The 17,451-nt window shown below is 39.8% G+C and overlaps 1 protein-coding gene across 20 annotated transcripts in view; it reads left to right on the plus strand.

Annotated features, from left to right (window-relative positions):
- ULK4 (unc-51 like kinase 4) overlaps window positions 1–17,451 on the plus strand; it is a 577,159-nt gene that overhangs the window by 37,711 nt on the left and 521,997 nt on the right. For all 20 annotated transcript variants that reach the window (XM_045037803.1, XM_045037798.1, XM_045037797.1 and 17 more), the window contains 2 exons: window positions 880–1,061; window positions 1,966–2,012. In XM_045037803.1, coding sequence (XP_044893738.1) covers window positions 880–1,061; window positions 1,966–2,012 — 229 coding nt within the window. The remainder of the gene's footprint in view (window positions 1–879; window positions 1,062–1,965; window positions 2,013–17,451) is intronic.

The raw sequence follows: 17,451 nt of genomic DNA on the forward strand, positions 1-17,451 counted from the left end.
TCAGTTTCCTTTCACCTAATGGGAAGTCTTATGTGGGGTGAGCATCAGAAATTTGTTTACACCTTAAACTTTGATGTATTTTGTATGATAAAATCTATTTTAAGCTGGTAAACTAGATCTAGAAAAACATTCTTCATCATCGCTGGAGTATAATCCAGGATTTCATATCAAATCAAAGTAAATTCAAAATAAAACATTTGAATTTAAATATACAGTGCCAAATAGAGCCAACCTTAGAGCAGTATTATTTCAAAATAATATTCCTTCCCTTTTCCTCTTTACTCTGAGTTATCTTAGGAAATTATTATTACCGCTTATTTTATTCAAAGATGGAAATTAGCCAAAACTGTGGTCATTTTGGATGGCATCTTATTGCCCATTTTTGTTTTCTGTTTGTATATGGCTTGGCCTTGGATCTCCCAGAGGATTTCAACTACTGTATTAACCTGTTACGTTTAACAGTCATTTCATTGGAACTTTTTAACAACTGCACAATTCTTAGCTTTTCCAACATTTTATGGCTAGATCGCTTTATTTATACGAAGGCTATCACTTGCTTTTTTGTAATACAACTTTCTTGACTATTTTGTTAAAATCTCGGTTGCAGGATGATTCTCCTTTAGGCATCTTTTAAAGGTGGTTTTCCATTCACATAGAGAAAAAGGGTCCATGGGTAGAAAAGGAGAGGAATCTAGAAGAATAAATAAAAGTAGTGTCCTCTTTGGAGGACTTTATGGTTTTGACATTGTAAATTTATGATTGCCTTTGTCTTCAGCTGCTGAAATTCTGCGTTCCGTTTTTTATTTCTCTTGTAGTGTTTTCAGCAATTTTTTTTTTTTTTACCTGATACCCACTTTTAATTTGTTCTTTCCTCTCCAGTGGATAAATTAGCATTTCTAAAAGACCAAGATTGGAACGACTTTTTGCAGCAGGTGTGCTCACAGATCGACTCCACTGAGAAGAGCACGGGGGCCTCGCGAGCCAAGCTGAACCTCCTTTGCTATTTGTGTGTTGTGACTGGACACCGTGAGGTGGCCACGCGCCTCCTCCATTCACCTCTGGTGGGTAGTTCAGTTGTGAAGTCTCCTTTCCTGGTCCTGGCAGCCTGCCTTTGGTGTGTAGCTTTCGTGTTTCTATTAAGATTAAAACATCAGTGCTAAAATACTCATTTGATTTAGGTGCAGTGAAAAAAAAAAAAAAAAGATTTATCAAGATTACAGGTTTGCCAGAATTTTGTCCAGTCGTTAGATCCGAAAGAAGTTGAGTAGACCGTGATCTTGAACTTTTTCTTTTGTTATACTCTGGCTTGCGTTTTATTTTAACTTGTAATAATTGTAAGATATTTTTCATATCTGAAATCTCAAGACATTAGACCTTGTCATCAGCGGCCAGAATGAGCTGCCCATGTGGAACAAGGCCTGCTTTCCTCGGTTGACCTGGCAAGCTCCCGAGATTTCTGATGTCACTCTGATAGGAGACCCGGAGTCTCTAAGGCTTTTCTTTCTTTTTCCCCTGCAAATATTTTCTTGGACTGTCTTGGCCATCGGTAAAACCACAGGCATTTGGTAGAGCTTTTGAAGTCTTCCTCAGAAAGGGGTTACAGTGGTCTGGGGCACTTTTCATAGTTAGGTGCTCACTGGGGAACTGGCTTGAAAAAATTTAGATTTGTTTGCTTCCAGGATAGTATTGAGGTTACTTGTTTGGTGCTTGGTGTGTGTTTGGGAGCAAGGCGGGCGTGGGGGCACGTTTATGGAATGTAATTGGGTAGGAGAAACAAAGTAATGTTCTTAGTGTTTGTTTTTATCTTGTGTGTTCAGTGCTTTTGCATCTTCCTGAGGAATTGATTGTCTCCTAATGCAGGATTCACATTTCAATTGTATACAGGTCTGATTTGTTAACTTAGCAGTCACTTTCCATGTTATTTCATGAAGGAAATGTACATCTTGTTTTATTCTTTTATTCTAGTTCCACTTACTAATCCAGCATTTGCGAATCGCTCCAAACTGGGATATGTAAGTAACGTTTATATTTAAGTAAATTATTCTTCGTTATTGTAAGTCATTACAACATACATGTTTATCAAAAGCACATGGTCCTAAGTACTTATGTACTGAAGTAATCATTACTGTGAATCCTTGGCAATTTCTATAGGCATCCCAACTGTAAATTTAAAAAGATTTCGGAATAAACCTTACACTCCAATCCTAGGATTCTATAAACTATACCTGGAAACTTTGTTACTGTTACTCTTTGGCGTATTCTTGATCAGATCTTTACTTTTGATCCCTGTTTTAGTTCTTGCTGCAGAGTTTTCCCTTGCCACTGCATCTTTCTCTGGCGTAATGCCTGACTCCCTTATGATGTTATTTAAAATCTAATGGTATTATGCTCTGTAAACCCCTGATAGAAGTGTATGATATACTTGTTCAGTATGCAGACAGCATACCATTAGGTAAAGTGTTGGAAGGCTCTGGTTTCCAGTTGCCAGGGAGACCTGGCCAGATGATTACTTTTTTCTGAGTCTCTACTTCGCGAAGAGTCTGTGTGGGGTGATGAAATCGCATGGGTTTCCGATTCACAGACCTGGGTGTGGATCACAGATCTGCCCCCTGGGCAGCTGCCATAAGTGCTGAGCCTCAGTTTCCTCAACTGTACAATGGGGATAGCATATCTACCTCATAGATTCTTGTTAACTGAATTTTGAGGGGTGCCTGGGTGGCTGAGTGGGTTAAGCATCTTGATTTCAGCTCAGGTCATGATGTCATGGATCGTGGGATCACGCCCCATGTCGGGCTACACACTGACAGCGTGGAGCCTGCTTGGGATTCTGTCTCTCTCTGTCTCTGTCTCTCTCAAAATAAGCTTAAAAAAACGGAATGAGATAAATATATGAAATGCCTTGCATAGTGCCTGATGCTTCCTGGGTAGGTAGTAAATGTTGGAGTGTGGAGGCTGCAGTGGTTGTATTTGATATTATCAAGCCTGTTTATCTTCCTGTTAGAGAAGCACATGAAGACATGAAGGTGAAAGGTTTTGTGCAACGTGGTAATGATGGTAAGATAGCAATTATCCTTTGCTGGCAAAATTTGTGGGAAACGAGGTATTCACAAAATCCTTTTTTGGATAGTTTTTGTGATGCATCTTCTAGGGTCACTTTCCCAAGGTAAAACCTGGCATTGCAACTAGGATTTTTAGGTTTTTTTGAGTGTGTAAAACTTTGAGAAGGTCTGCGGTGTGCTCACTGAAAAGCCAACAAAACCGAGCACTTGAGCTACAACTTACATTCTTGACTGGGGTGCCCCCTGCTGACTTGTTGTGTTGTTGGGGGGAAACAAAACCTTTTTTAATCTTTTCCAAGTACTGTTGTTTCCCCCTATTTTTTAGCTTGAAGCTTAATTGTAAAACAGCTTGTGTTTGAGGAAAATGATAAAAACTAAGGTGGACACATCCTCTGCTTGGAACCTTCATTTATTGTCTTTGTCCATTCAGACGCCAGTTCCTTCAGTGAGGCCTTCTTTGACCCAGGTCGTTATCACCTTAATAGCATGTAGGGTCCTTAGCTGGGGGATTGACCATCACTGTTGAAACGGGTATGTTTATTCCTTGGCTTTTTTTAGCATATAGGAAAACAAAACAGATTAACACAGAATTTGGTTTCTCTTCCCCTTTTGACATAATGTTTTAATGTCATTAAATATTTAAGATTTTTTTTTTTCAGGGTATGCCTTTTCTTCTCTGCTGTGAGTGCCTAATCATTTAATTTGCCCTGTTCCCTGTTTTTGGATGATACTATAACACTGCAAATAATATGCTGATGAACATTTTTGTGCTTAACTGTTGGTGCATGTTTGTTTTCTTTTTCCCCTTATGGCAGATTCTTAGAAGGAATGAGTAGAAGGCAATAAATAGTTTTGTGACTTCTGATAAACTGCTTAAACGTTCTTTACAAACACCGTATCGACATGCATTCCCACTTGGTGTGTATAAAAATGCTCTTTTGTTAGACTTTTCAAAAGCGGAGGGGTGCCTGAGTGGCTCCGTTTAAGTGTCCGACTCTTGGTTTTGGCTCAGCTTGTGTTCTTGTGGTCCATGAGTTCAGACCGCGCATCGGGCTCTGCACAGACAGTGTGGAGCCTGCTTGGGATTTTCTCTCTCTCTCCCTCCCCCTCCCCCTCCTCTGCGTACTCTCTGTCTTACTCAAAATAAATAAACTTAAATAAATAAATGTAACTTTCAACAGTGGATAATTATGAAATTTTGTATCCTTTGCCAATGAACTTTACCAAGGTATATGATACACACATAATACATAATATTATAATTAAGAAACTAGATTAACTGTGGGAATATACATAATATATGTAATGTGAAATTTACCATTTTAGTGTATCTTTAGTGTGCAATTCAGTGGTATTAAGTACATTTACAACGTTGTGTGACTATCACCACTATTCCCAGAACTTTTTCATCATCCCGAACGGAAGCCATTACTTATCGAACAGTAACTCCCCTTTCGCCTCCTGGTTCTGGTAACCTCTCTAATACTCTTTATGAATTTGCCTGTTCTGTGTGTAATATAAGTGGGATCTTCTATTGTCTCTTTGTACCTGGCTTAATTCCCTTAGCTTAACGTTTTCGGAGTTCAGCCATGTTTAGCACGTGTCAGAATGCCATTCCTTTTTAATGTTGATTAACATCCAATATATGTTTATGCCACATTTTGTTTGTTTGCATCTGTTGATGGACATTTGGGTTGCTTCTACCTTGTACTATTGCAAATAATGCTGCTGTGAACATTGGGGTACAAATAATCTGTTAGAGTCCCTGCTTTCAGTTATTTTGGGTATATACCTAGGAATGGAATTATTGGATTATTTGGTAATTCTGTCTTTTCATTTATTGAGTAAATATCCTACTGTTTTCCACAGCAGCTGTGCTAATTTACATTCCCTCCAGCGGTGCACAAGGGTTCAATTTTCTCCACGTCCTCTTCATCATTTTTTTTTTTTTTAATAGTAGCTATCCTAATGAGTGTGAAGCTGTCATTATAGTTTTGATTTGCATTTTGTTAATGACTAGTAATGTTGGGCATCTTTTCACGTACTTATCGGCCATTTGTTTGTCTTCTTTGGAGAAAAGTCTGTTCATGTCCTTTGCCTATTTTCTTTTTCTTTTTTCTTTTTTTTTTTTTCTTTTAAGCTTATTCTGAGAGACAGAGCACATCTGTGAGCGGGGGGAGGGGCAGAGAGAGAGAGAGGAGAGAGGATCATAGCACGGAGCCCAGTGCAGGCTCGAACTCACAAGCCATGAGATCACGACCTGAACCAAAATGCAGAGACGGATGCTTAACTGACTGAGCCACCCTGGTGCCCCTCCTTTGCCTATTTTCTAATTGGGTTGTTGTGTGTTGTTGATTAATAAGAGTTCTTTATATATTCTGGGTATTAACCCCTTATCAGATTATATGACTTGCAAATTTTTTTCTCCCGTTCTGTGGTTGCCTTTTTTACTCTTGGTAGTGTCCTTTGATGCATAAAAGTTAAATTTTGATGAAATCCAGATTTCCCATTTTTTCTTTTGTTGCCTGTGCTCCTAATGTCATATGCAAGAAATCATTGCCAGATTCAGGGTCTTAAAGCTTTTTATTTCTTCTCAGAGTTTTATGGTTTTAGCTTTTATATTTAGGTTTTTGATCCATTTTGAGTTAATTTTTGTATATAGTGTTAGGTAAGGGTCTAACTTCATTCTTTTGCACGTGTATGTCCAGTTTTCCTAGCACCATTTGTTGAAAGGGCTACTTTTCCCCCATTGAACGGTATGGGCATCCTTGTCGGTAATCCTTTGACGAAATATGTGAGGGTTTATTTCGGGGCTGTCTGTTCCATCCCATGAGTCTATATATCAGTCTTTATGCCAGGACCACCGTGTCTTGATTACCACAGTTTTGTAGTAAATTGTGCAGTCAGGAAGCGTGAGACCTCTAACTTTGTTCTTTTTCAAGATTATTTTGCCTGTTTGGGGTCCTTTGGGACCCTTTTGAATTTTAGGAAGGACTTTTCTAATTTTTGGCCCAAGTTTGGCACTTGAATAAAGTAAATTGTCATCATCATTTTTTTAAATACCGTTTCTTCATTTGTGAATTCTTGGCCCTACTTTACCTTTTGGTTGATTGGATTTCATTTGTTTTCATTAGTCTTTTTTTTTTTTTTTTTTTTTTTTTTTTTTTTTTAAGATGTCTCAGAGGCTCAGCTTCTGTAGTCGTTGCCTCCTCAGAACTTTCTGTCCAGTGTTAGGGCTCAGGAAGAGGGGGCTGAATGAGACCTTCTTGTGCCCCCAGGCCTTGCTCACCCCTATGTCGGGCTTCAGAGTTTTCTCGCTGTCTCCTGTCAGCACACCCCCTAAGACTCGGATGCCAACCTTCTTCCTCTGCTTCCATGGGAGTAGTTTGATTTTGTTTTTCAGTGCCTGCATTTTTCTTTTGATCCCAGGCCTGCAAAACTTTACTGGAATGTGCCTACGTATTGCATTTTACTAATTTGCTTTGACAGTTTTTTAAGTGCTTCAGCCTTCTTCCCTATTTCTTTATGATTTCTTCATCTGTGTTTCATCCTTTTTCTGCTCCTGAATCTCCTATAGGATGGGTGTGGGATTTCCTGTCTCTTGACTCTTCATTTTCTTTTGCTTTTCTGAGATAGTTCACATACTGTAAAATTCACTTTTTGTTTGTTTTTATTTTTATTTATTATTTTTTTCTGTTTGTTTTTATTAAGAGTTTATTTTCTAGAGCAGTTTTAGGCTCGCAGCAACATTTAGAAGAAGGTACAGAGATCTATACTTCCTGCCTCCACACATGCGTAGCCTTCTCCATTATCAACACCCCCTACTAGAGTGGTACATTTGCTACAACTACATTGTTAAACCTGCACTGGCATGTTACAGTCACCCAAAATTCATAGTTTATACTTCCCTCTTGGTTTTATACCTTCCATGGATTTGGACAAATGACATGTATTGCCATTATGTGATCATACAGAGTGTTTTCATTGCCCTAAAAATCTGTGTTCCACCTATTCATCCCTCTGACCGTCGCTCAGCTTTTTACTTTGTCCATAGTCTTGTCTTTTCTCCAGAATCCCTACTTGGAATCCTACGATGTTGGTACCCTACACTATGTGGACTTCAGATGGGCTTTTTTAAGATTTCTCCATCTCTTTTCATGGCTTGACAGCTCCTTTCTTTTTAGTGCCAAATAGCACATCGTCTGCATGTACCACAGTATGTTTATTCACATACTGAAGGGCATGCTGGCTGCTTCCAGGTTTAGCATAATATGTGAATAAAGCTGCTGTTAACACTGTGTGGACATACGCTTTCAACCCCTGTGGCTAAGTACCAAAGGACCAAGGAGCAGGACTCCTGGACTGTGTGTTAGGAGTAGGTTTAGTTTTGTGCGAAACTCCCAAATTGTCTTCCTCTTCCAAAGTGGCTCTGCCATTTCGTATTCCCACTGACGACAAATGAGAGTTCCTGTTGCTCCATAGCTTTGCTAACGTTTGGTCTTTGCCAGTGTTTTGGATTTTGGCCATTCTTCTTGGTGTGTAGTGGCATATTGTTTTAATTGGCATTTCCCTGATGACCTATGATGTGGAGCATTTTCTCATAGGTTTATTTGCCATCTGTTTATCTTCTTTGTTGAGGTGTTGTTAAGATCTTTGGCTTGTTTCTTCATTGGGTTGTTTTCTTGTTGTTGAATTTTTAATCTTTATTTTTGAGAGAGACAGAGTGTGAGTGTGGGAGGAGCAGAGACAGGGAGACACAGAATCCAAAGCAGGAGCTGTCAGCACAGAGCCCGACATGGGGCTCAGACTCGGGAACAGCAAGATCATGACCTAGGCCGAGGTCGGACGCTCCGCTGACTGAGCCACCCGGGCGCTCCTCTTATTGTTGAGTTTTAAAAGGTCTTTGTGCATTTTGAAAGACTGTCTTTTATCAAGTATGTCTTTTGCAAATAATTTCTTCCAGTCCTGGCTTATCTTCTCATTCTCTTGACGTTATCTTTTGCAGAATAGAAATTTTTATTCAACATTTTTTTAACGTTTATTTTTAAGAGAGAGAGACACACAGTATGAGTGGGGGAGGGGCAGAGAGTGAGTGAGAGAGAGCGAGAGCGAGAGCGAGAGCGAGAGAGAGAGAGAGAGAGAGAGAGAGAGAGGAAGACACAGAATCTGAAGCAGGCTCCAGGCTCTGAGCTGTCAGCACAGAGCTGGATGCAGGGCTCGACCCCACAAACTGTGACATCATGACTTGAGCTGAAGTTGGACGCTTAACTGACTGAGCCACCCAGGTGCCCCTAGAAATTTTTATTTTAAATAAAGTCCAGCTTATTAATTATTTCTTTCATGGACTGTGCTTTTGATGGTTGTATCTAAAAGGTCATTGCCATACCTAAAGTTATGTAGGTTTTTTCCTGTGTTAGCTTATAGTAGTTTAAAATTTTTTTCTATTAAAGTTTTTTTTAATGTTTATTCTTGAGAGAGAGAGGGAGCGAGCGCGCGCGAGCGGGGGAGGGGCAGAGACAGAGGGAGATGCAGAATCCAAAGCAGGCTCCAGGCTCTGAGTGGTCAGCACAGAGCCCGACGTAGGGCTCGAACTCACAGACTGCAAGATCATGACCTGAGCTGAAGTCGAATGTCCAACCGACTGAGCCACCCAGACGCCCCATGTTTAGTAGTTTTATACTTTGGCATTTTACACTTAAGTTGATCTGTTTTGAATTTTTGTGACGTGAATAAGATCTGTGTCTAGATTCCTTTTTTTTTTTTTTCCATGTTGTGCAATTATGCTACCACCATTTGTTGAAAAGACCATCGTTGCTCCATTGTACTGCCTTTGCTCCTTTGTCATAGATCCTTTGATTCTATTCATGTGAGTCTATTTCTTCTGTATTCTCTTTCATTGACCTTTTTGTTTATTCTTTTGTTAATACTACACTGTCTTGATTAACTGTAGCTTTATAGTGAATCTGGAAGTCAGGGGTTATCAGTCCTCCAACTTTGTTCTCCTAAAGTGTTGTGTGAGCTATTTTGGATCTTACGCCTCTCTGTATAAACCTTAGAATCAGTTTGTCAGTATCCACAAAATAACTTGCTGGGATTCTTTTTTATTTTTTATTGACATGAACATTTTATTACGAGTTGCACTTCCTTGAGTACATTCTCTTTTTGTTTTTTGTTTTTTGTTGTTTCAGGAAGATAATTTAGTGATTCATCACTTAAATATAACACCCAGTCCTCATCCCAACAAGTGCCCTCCTTAATGCCCATCACCCATTTGGCCCATCTCCAACCCACCACCCTTCCAACAATCCTCAGTTCTCTGTATTTAAGAGTCTCTTATAGTTTGCCTCTCTTTTTACCTCTTTTTTCTTTCTCTTCCCCTATGTTCATCTGTTTTGTTGTTAAATTTCACATATGAGCGAAAACCTAAGGTATTTACCATTCTCTGAGTTATTTTGCTTAGCATAATATACTCTGGTTCCATCCAAGTTACTGTGAATGGCAAGATTTCATTGTTTTTGATTGCCGAGTAATATTCTGTTGTATGTATATACCATATCTTCTTTATCAATTCATCACTTGATGGACACTTGGGCTCTTTCCATACTTTGGCCGTTGTTGATAGTGCTGCTGTAAACACTGAGGTGAATGTGCCCCTTTGAATCAGCATTAAAAATTTTTTTTAATGTCTTAGTTATTTTTGAGACAGAGATAGGGCATGAGTGGCGGAGAGGTAGAAGGAGAGGGGGACACGGAATCTGAAGCAGGCTCCAGACTCTGAGCTGTCAGCCCAGAGCCCGACACGGGCTCGATCCCATGAACTGTGAGATCATGACCTGAGCCGAAGTTGGATGCTTAACGAGCTGAGCCACCCACGTGCACCCGAATCAGCGTTTTTGTATCCTTTGGATAAACACCTAGTAGTGCAATTGCTGGGTCACAGGGTAGCTGTATTTTTAATTTTTTGAGGAAGCTCCATACTGTTTTCCAGAGTTACTGCACCAGTTTGCATTCCCACAAGCAGTGCTAAAGCGTTCCCCTTTGCATCCTCACCAACATCTGTTGTTGTCTGAGTTGTTAACTTGAGCCATTCTGATAGGTGTGAGGCGGTGTCTCATTGTGGTTTTGATGTGTATTTCCTTGATGCTGAGTGATGTTGAGTATCTTTTCATGTGTCTGTTAGCCATCTGGATGTCTTTGGAAAAGCGTTTGTGTCTTTTGCCCATTTCTATACTGGGTTATTTGTTTTTCTGGTGTTGAGTTCGGTAAGTTCTTTATAGATTTTGTATACTGACCCTTTGTCTGATATGTCATTTGCAAATATTTTCTCCCATTCTGTTGCCTTTTAGTTTTGTTGATTGTTTCCTTTGGTGTGCAGAAGCTTTTTACCTTGATAAAAAATTCATTTTTGCTTTTGTTTCCATTGCCTCAGGAGACATGTCAAGTAAGACATGTCAAGTAAGAAGTTGCTGTGGCCAGGGTCAAGGAGGTGGTTGCCTGCTTTCTCCCCTAGGATTCTGATGGTTTCCTGTCTTACATTTAGGTCTTTCATCCATTTTGAATTTATTTTTGTGTATGGTGTAAGAAAGGGGTCCATATTCATTCTTCGGCATGTCGTTGTCCATTCTCCCAGCACCATTTGCCAAAGACCCTGTCTTTATTCCATTGGATACTCTTTCCTGGTTTGTCGAAGATTAGTTGGCCATACATTTGTGGGTCCATCTGGGCTCTCTGTTGTGTTCATAGATCTATGTGTGTCTGTTTTTGTGCCAGTACCATACTGTCTTGATAATTACAGCTTTGTAATACAGCTTGAAATCCAGAATTGTGATGCCTCCAGCTTTGATTTTCTTTTTCAACATTATTTTAGCTATTCGGGGTCTTTTCTGGTTCCATACAAATTTTAGAATTGTTCTAGTTGTGTGAAGAATGCTGGTGTTATTTCAATAGGGATTACATTGAATGTATAGATTGCTTTGGGTAGTATCGACATTTTCACAGTATTTCTTCTGACAGTTCGTGAGCACAGGATGTTTTTCCATTTCTTCGTGTCCTCTTCAATTTGTTTCATAAGCTTTCTATAGTTTTCAGCTTACAGATGTTTTACATCTTTGGTTAGATTTATTCCTAGGTATCTGATGGTTTCGGTGCATTTGTAAATGGGAATGATTCTTTGATTTCTCTTTCTGCTGCTTCATTAATGGTGTATAGAAATGCAACCAATTTCTGTGTTCATTTTATGTCCTGTGACTTTGCTGAATTCCCGTATCAGTTCTAGTAGTTTTTTGTTGGAGTCTTTTGGGTTTTCCATGAGGAATATCATGGCATCTGCAGGGAGTGACAGTTTGACTTCTTCCTTGCCAATTTAGATGCCTTTTATTTCATTTTGTTGTCTGATGGCTGAGGCTAGGGCTGCCAATACTGTGTAGAATAACAGTGGTGAGAGTGGACATCCCTGTTGTGTTCCTGACCTCAGTGGGCAAAGCTCTTAGTTTTTCCCCAGTGAGGATATTAGTTGTGGGTCTTTTGTATATGGCCTTTATGATCTTGAGGTATGTTTCTTCTATTCCTACTTTCTTGAGGGTTTTTTATCAAAGGATGCTGTATTTTGTCATACACCTTTTCTGTATCTATTGAGAGGATCACGTGGTTCTTATCCTTTCTTTGATTAATGTGTATCACATTGATTTGTGGACATTGAACCAGCCCTACAGCCCAGGAATAAATTCCACTTGATCATGGTGAATAAATCCCACTTGGTCGTTATTTTAGTGTATTGTTGGATCCTCTTGGCTAGTAGCTTTTTGAGGAGTTTTGCATCTATGTTCATCAGGGATATAGGCCTGTAGTTCTTTTTATTGGGGCCTGTCTGGTTTTGGCATCAAGGTAATGCTGGCCTCATAGAATGAGTTTGGAGGTTTTCCTTCCTTAACTTGGTAGGACTTTGGAAGTATATCAAATCTTGAGATCATGTTGGGAAGAACTCACATCGGGATAATATTGAGTCTTTTGACCCGTGAACATGTAATACCTTTCTATTCTTAGTTCTTGGATTTCATTAATCATAGTTTTGTACTTAATCATATAGATCTTGTACATATGTTGTTAGATTCACAAGGATTTCATTTTTGGGTGTTGATGTAAATGGTATTGTGTTTTGTATTTCAAATACATATTTTTTTAACGTTTTTTATTTTATTTTTGAGAGACACAGAGATGGAGTGCGAGCTGGGGAGGGACAGAGGGAGAGGGAGACACAGAATCTGAAGCAGGCTGCAGGCTCTGAGCTATCAGCACAGAGCCCCGTGCGGGGCTCGAACCCACGAACTGTGAGATCATGACCTGAGCTGAAGTCGGCCGCTTAACTGACTGAGCCACCCAGGCACCCTGTTTTTTATTTCAAACTCCACTTGTTAATTGCTAGTATATAGGGAAGTGATGGACTTCTAGATGTTAACCTTGTATCCTGCACCTTGTCATAATCCGTAGTTCCTATAGTTGTTTGTTTGTTTGTTTGTTTTTTTGGCTTGGGAGTGGGATGGGGGGGGTCATCAGTTTTTTAAGATTTTCTATAATCACATCTTATGTGAACAAAGAACTTTATTTCTTCCATCTTAATCTGTCTACCTTTTATTTCTTGTCCTACTACATTAGCTAGAGCGTTTAGTATGACATTGAGGAATGGTGGTGAGAGGCAACAGCCTTGATTTTAGTGGGAAAATCTTGAGTTTCCCAGATTTAAGTAGGATGTTGACTCTAGGTTTTTTGTAGATAGTCTTTACCAAGTTGAAAAAATTCCCCCTCTATTTCTAGTTTACTGAAAGCTTTTTAACATAAACGGGTGTTAGATTTTTGTCAAATGCTTTTTCTTCATCTCTTACATTCTGTGTTTTTTTAGTTTGTAGATGTGATGACAATTGTTTTTTGAAAACCCAATGTTAAATGGTTTTTAGCATATTCACAAAGTTGTGTGACCACACCACTATCTAATTTCAGAATATTTTCATCACCCAGTGAAACCCCATGTCCATTGCCCCTTTTCCCTTGGTCCCTGCAAACCACTAATCTACTTTCTGTCTGTAGCTTTACCTATTCCGAATATTTTGTATAAGTGAAATACACAAAATGTGATGTGTGTGTGTGTGTGTGTGTGTGTGTGTCTGTCCTCTTTCACTTAGCATATGGTTTATCAGTACTTCATTTCTTTTAGTGTTTGAGAGAGAGAGAGAGAGAGAGAGAGAGAGGCAGAGGCAGTGAGAGGGAGACACAGAATCCAAAGCAGGCTTCAGGCTCTGAGCTGTCAGCACAGAGTCAGATGCGGGGCTTGAACCATGAGCCATGAAATCACGACCTGAGGCAAAGTTGAACGCTTAACTGACTGAGCCACCCAGGTGCCCCTGTACTTCAGTTTTTTTTTTTTTTTTTTTTTTTTTTTAACATTTATTCATTTATGAAAGAGAGAGAGAGCACGCATGCTGGAGCCAGGGAGGAGCAGAGGGAGAGGGAGACAGAATCCAAAGCCAGTTCTGGGCTCTGTGCTGACAGCTCAGAGCCCAGATGTGGGGCTCCAAAGTCGGACGCTTAACTGACTGAGCCGCCTAAGCGCCCGCTGCATCAGTCTTTCTATGACTGGATAGTATTCCATTGTACAGATAATACAACATCTTGATTATCCATTCTTGATGAACACTTAGGTTGTTTCCAAATTTGGCTGTTGAGAATGATGCTGCTGTGAACATTTTCACACAAGGTTTTATGTGGACATATTTTTTTCGCGTCTCTTGGATGTATACCTAGTAGTGGAATTGTTGGGTCCTGTGGTAATTCTTCAAGCTTTTGAAGAACTTCCAGACTCTTTCAGTGTTCTTCCTTGGTTTTATCTTTGAGTTTTCAAGTTTGATGTTTATCCCTGCTCATCTTATTCTGGAGAATCTCTATTGTATTTCAACACTCATACTACATTTTGGTTTTCGCTTTCATGTTCTGGTTGACCCCTTTCTCTAACTGCTTGTATTTGGCCTATTTGTGTACTTTTGAATTTGAGGATAAATTGTAGGATTATAAAAATTCTGTTTTGGAACAGAATTTAGGGTTAAGTATAATAACAAATATTCAGGGTTAAACATTAGGATTATATAAGTTACATTCTTATCTCCTCGGCCTGTAGGTCGGGTCTTACTTTTCATCACGGTCTTGCTTTTTAATGTTGCTCGTTCCTCAGATCCTTAGTGCTCTTCGGGACTGAGTTTGTTGTACGAGTAAACGGTTAAACAGATCGCGATAGAAGTTGGCGATACCAGTTTTCTCTGTGCTTCTCTCTGTTTCTCCAGCAACTTTTTTTTTTTTTCCCGATTTTTATTTAAATTCTAGCTAGTTAACATAGAGTGTAATACTGGTCTCAGGAGTAGAATTTGGCATTTCCTCATTTACGTATAACACTCCATGCCCATCATCAGTGCCCTCCTTGATACCCACCCTTGATTTAGCCCCCCCCAACCTGTCTCCCCCCATCAGCCCTCAGTTTGTTCTCTGTAGTCAAGAGTCTCTTTTGGTTTGCTTCCCTCTTTCTTTTCTTTCCTTACTGTATGTTCATCTGTTTTTTAAACTCCACCTATGAGTGAAATCATACGGTATTTGTCTTTGACCGACTTATTTCGCTTAGCATGATACACTGTCGCTTCATCCGCATTGTTGCACATGGCAACATTTCATTCTTTTTGATGGCTGTGTAATCTTCCATTGTGCATATATACCACTTCTTCTTTACCCTATCATCAGTTGTTAGACATTTGGGCTCTTTCCCTAGTTTGCATATTGTTGATAATGCTGCTATAGACGTTAGGGTGCGTGTGCCCCTTCGGATCTGTATTCTCGTATCCTTTGGGTAAATATCTAGTAGTGGAATTGGCAGCAGCTTCTTTAAAGGGAGAGCTGACGCGTGAGTGGTGATGCCTGTTGACTGATGGACTTGTATGTTGGGAGCCCAGCTGGCTGGAGAGCAGGCAGGCAAGCCGTTGGCCTCTTGAGGAGTTGTGAGGATGGGTTTTTCTTGGGGACGGAGCTGGCTTTCCTGCATTAACCCCCTTTTCTGCTCTACTATCTGGTGTAGAGGACAGCGGTCTCTGGTCCCCATATCTACATCTGTTTCCCACCTCAGGGTAGATTGCTTACCATAAGAATAATTTTCCATTTTTATCCTGGAGACCAGGGCTGCAGGGTTTATTCTGTGTTACCAAGGAGGGAGATGGGAAGGGCAGCAGGACCTGGTTGGCTCACTCGTTCATTGTGTAGGTCTGCAATGTGGTGACTGTCCAGTGGCTCGTCCTTGCCTTCTCTTTCAGTTGACTCAACCTCTGGGGCTTCCTTGGGAAGATCTGTCTTTATTTTTTGTTCTTAGGGAGTTCTTCTATTCATCTTCTGTCAATATGATTTCATCTGTGCTGGTCACCCGGGATTTCCTTGTACGTTTTGGTCCGCTTTCAGTCCTTCTTTCTGTTTACAGAAGATTTAATTACAAATTTTTAAAAACATTGTTTATTTTTGAGAGAGACAGAGGGAGAGAGAGGGAGGCACAGAGGAGAGGGAGACACAGAACATGAAGCAGGTTCCAGGCTCTGAGCTGTCAGCACAGAGCCTGAGGCAGGGCCTGAACTCAGGGACCGTGACATCATGACCGGAGCTGAAGTTGGATGCCCAAGTGACTGAGCCACCCAGGCACTGCTGGTTATCATTTAATTATAAATTTGGTTTTCACTTATCAGACCCTTGAGAGAACAGAAAGGTGCGTGTCAGTGTCCAGTCTGCTACATAAAGCAGCAAAATGTCTCCTTAGTTTCACTTTTATTTCTGTCGATTATGATTATGAATTATCGGTGTTTTCAATTTTCATTTGACACATCAGACATACAGAAGTGCTTCTGAGCTTATGAGTATTTAGGTTTTTTTGCTTTATATTTCTTGTTGCACTTTTATAACGTAGTATGTTCTGTATAATTTCTGCCTTTGGGGATTCTGTGGATTTATCTTTGTGGTCTAATATAAAATCATTCTTAAAAATGTTATTAATGTAGTGGTAATAATAGCTAACCCACACAGCACATATTACATGTCAGACGACATGGTAATTTCTTGGCAAGGATTATCTCCTTTGATTCTCTGAGCACCTTGATTAGGTACATACTGTAGTCAGTCCATCAAAGTAACCAGGGACATGAAGGATGAGTCAGTAACCCAAGGAACTGTCCTTCCTTCTTCCTCATGGTGGGGTCAAGGCTAGGCCCAGCACATTTCATTTCAGGGTGATAAACACCACCCTATACTGCGTCTCATTGAATAAGTGTGGTCACTGTTGGTAGATTGTAGTAAGTTTGGTATATACATTTGTTACTTTGACCTTCATAGTTTTATTATGGATGCTCGTATGTATGTATGTATTCATGTGGCCTTGCTGTGCTTGGAAGAGAAGCAGGTTGAATTTCCCCACTATTCTTGGGTTAACTTTTAATTCTTTGTTACATGGTGTGTAACGATGCCCTTTGTAGGTTGTACTGCTTTTCCTTACAAGGGATCTTTTTCTCAATGATGTTAGCCCTAATTTTTTTTTTTTTTTGAGATTTATATTGGAAACCCTGTTCCACTTTTGTTTACCATGTACAGTCCTATATTTATCCACTCCTTTTCCACTAACATCTTTAGTTACCTTGTTTTAGGTGTCACTGTCCTATTCATTCAGCAAACGTTTATTGGGGCCTACTTGATGCGAGGTGTACTGTCTTGGGGCTTGCGGGGTTGGGCAAGACCAAGTCTTGCGTTTGTGGACCTTCTAGGCTGGTAGGGGACACAGATAATAAACAAGTAAACCCAAGAAGGAACTGGAGCATTTTGGATCTGCTCTAATGTGGTAACAACTAGCTGTATGTGGTTATTAAAGTTTACACTTAAAAGTAATTTAAAATTTTTTTTACTTGTACCAGCCATATTTTAAGTGCTCACGAGTCACATGTATGTGATGGATACTGTATTGAACAGTGTAGATAGGGAACGTGCCTGTCACTGCAGAAAGGTTATTGGTCAGTGCAGATGCTGTCCTGAGTATGGGGACACTTGTGAGGTACAGGGTATTGGGACTCCAGGGGTGCCTGAAATGGTGATATTTAAACAAGGGGCTGATTATGTGAAGAAGCCAGTTTTTTGAGGGCATCATATGTAGATATAGTTGTATGTAAGTATTTGGTATAGACTAAGGAATGTTTTGTTACTTTAAATAGTTGATAGTTTAAAACTATAAGGGTTTTAAGATAGTCTGTTTTTTTTCTTTTTCTGATAGGAGTGGTTTCTGGTGAGATTGGTGAAAACATTTAGCACATTGTAATACATTTTTCTTTTACTTGAATAA

This window comes from Felis catus, chromosome C2 (assembly GCF_018350175.1).
Source record: "Felis catus isolate Fca126 chromosome C2, F.catus_Fca126_mat1.0, whole genome shotgun sequence".
Lineage (NCBI taxonomy): Eukaryota > Metazoa > Chordata > Mammalia > Carnivora > Felidae > Felis > Felis catus.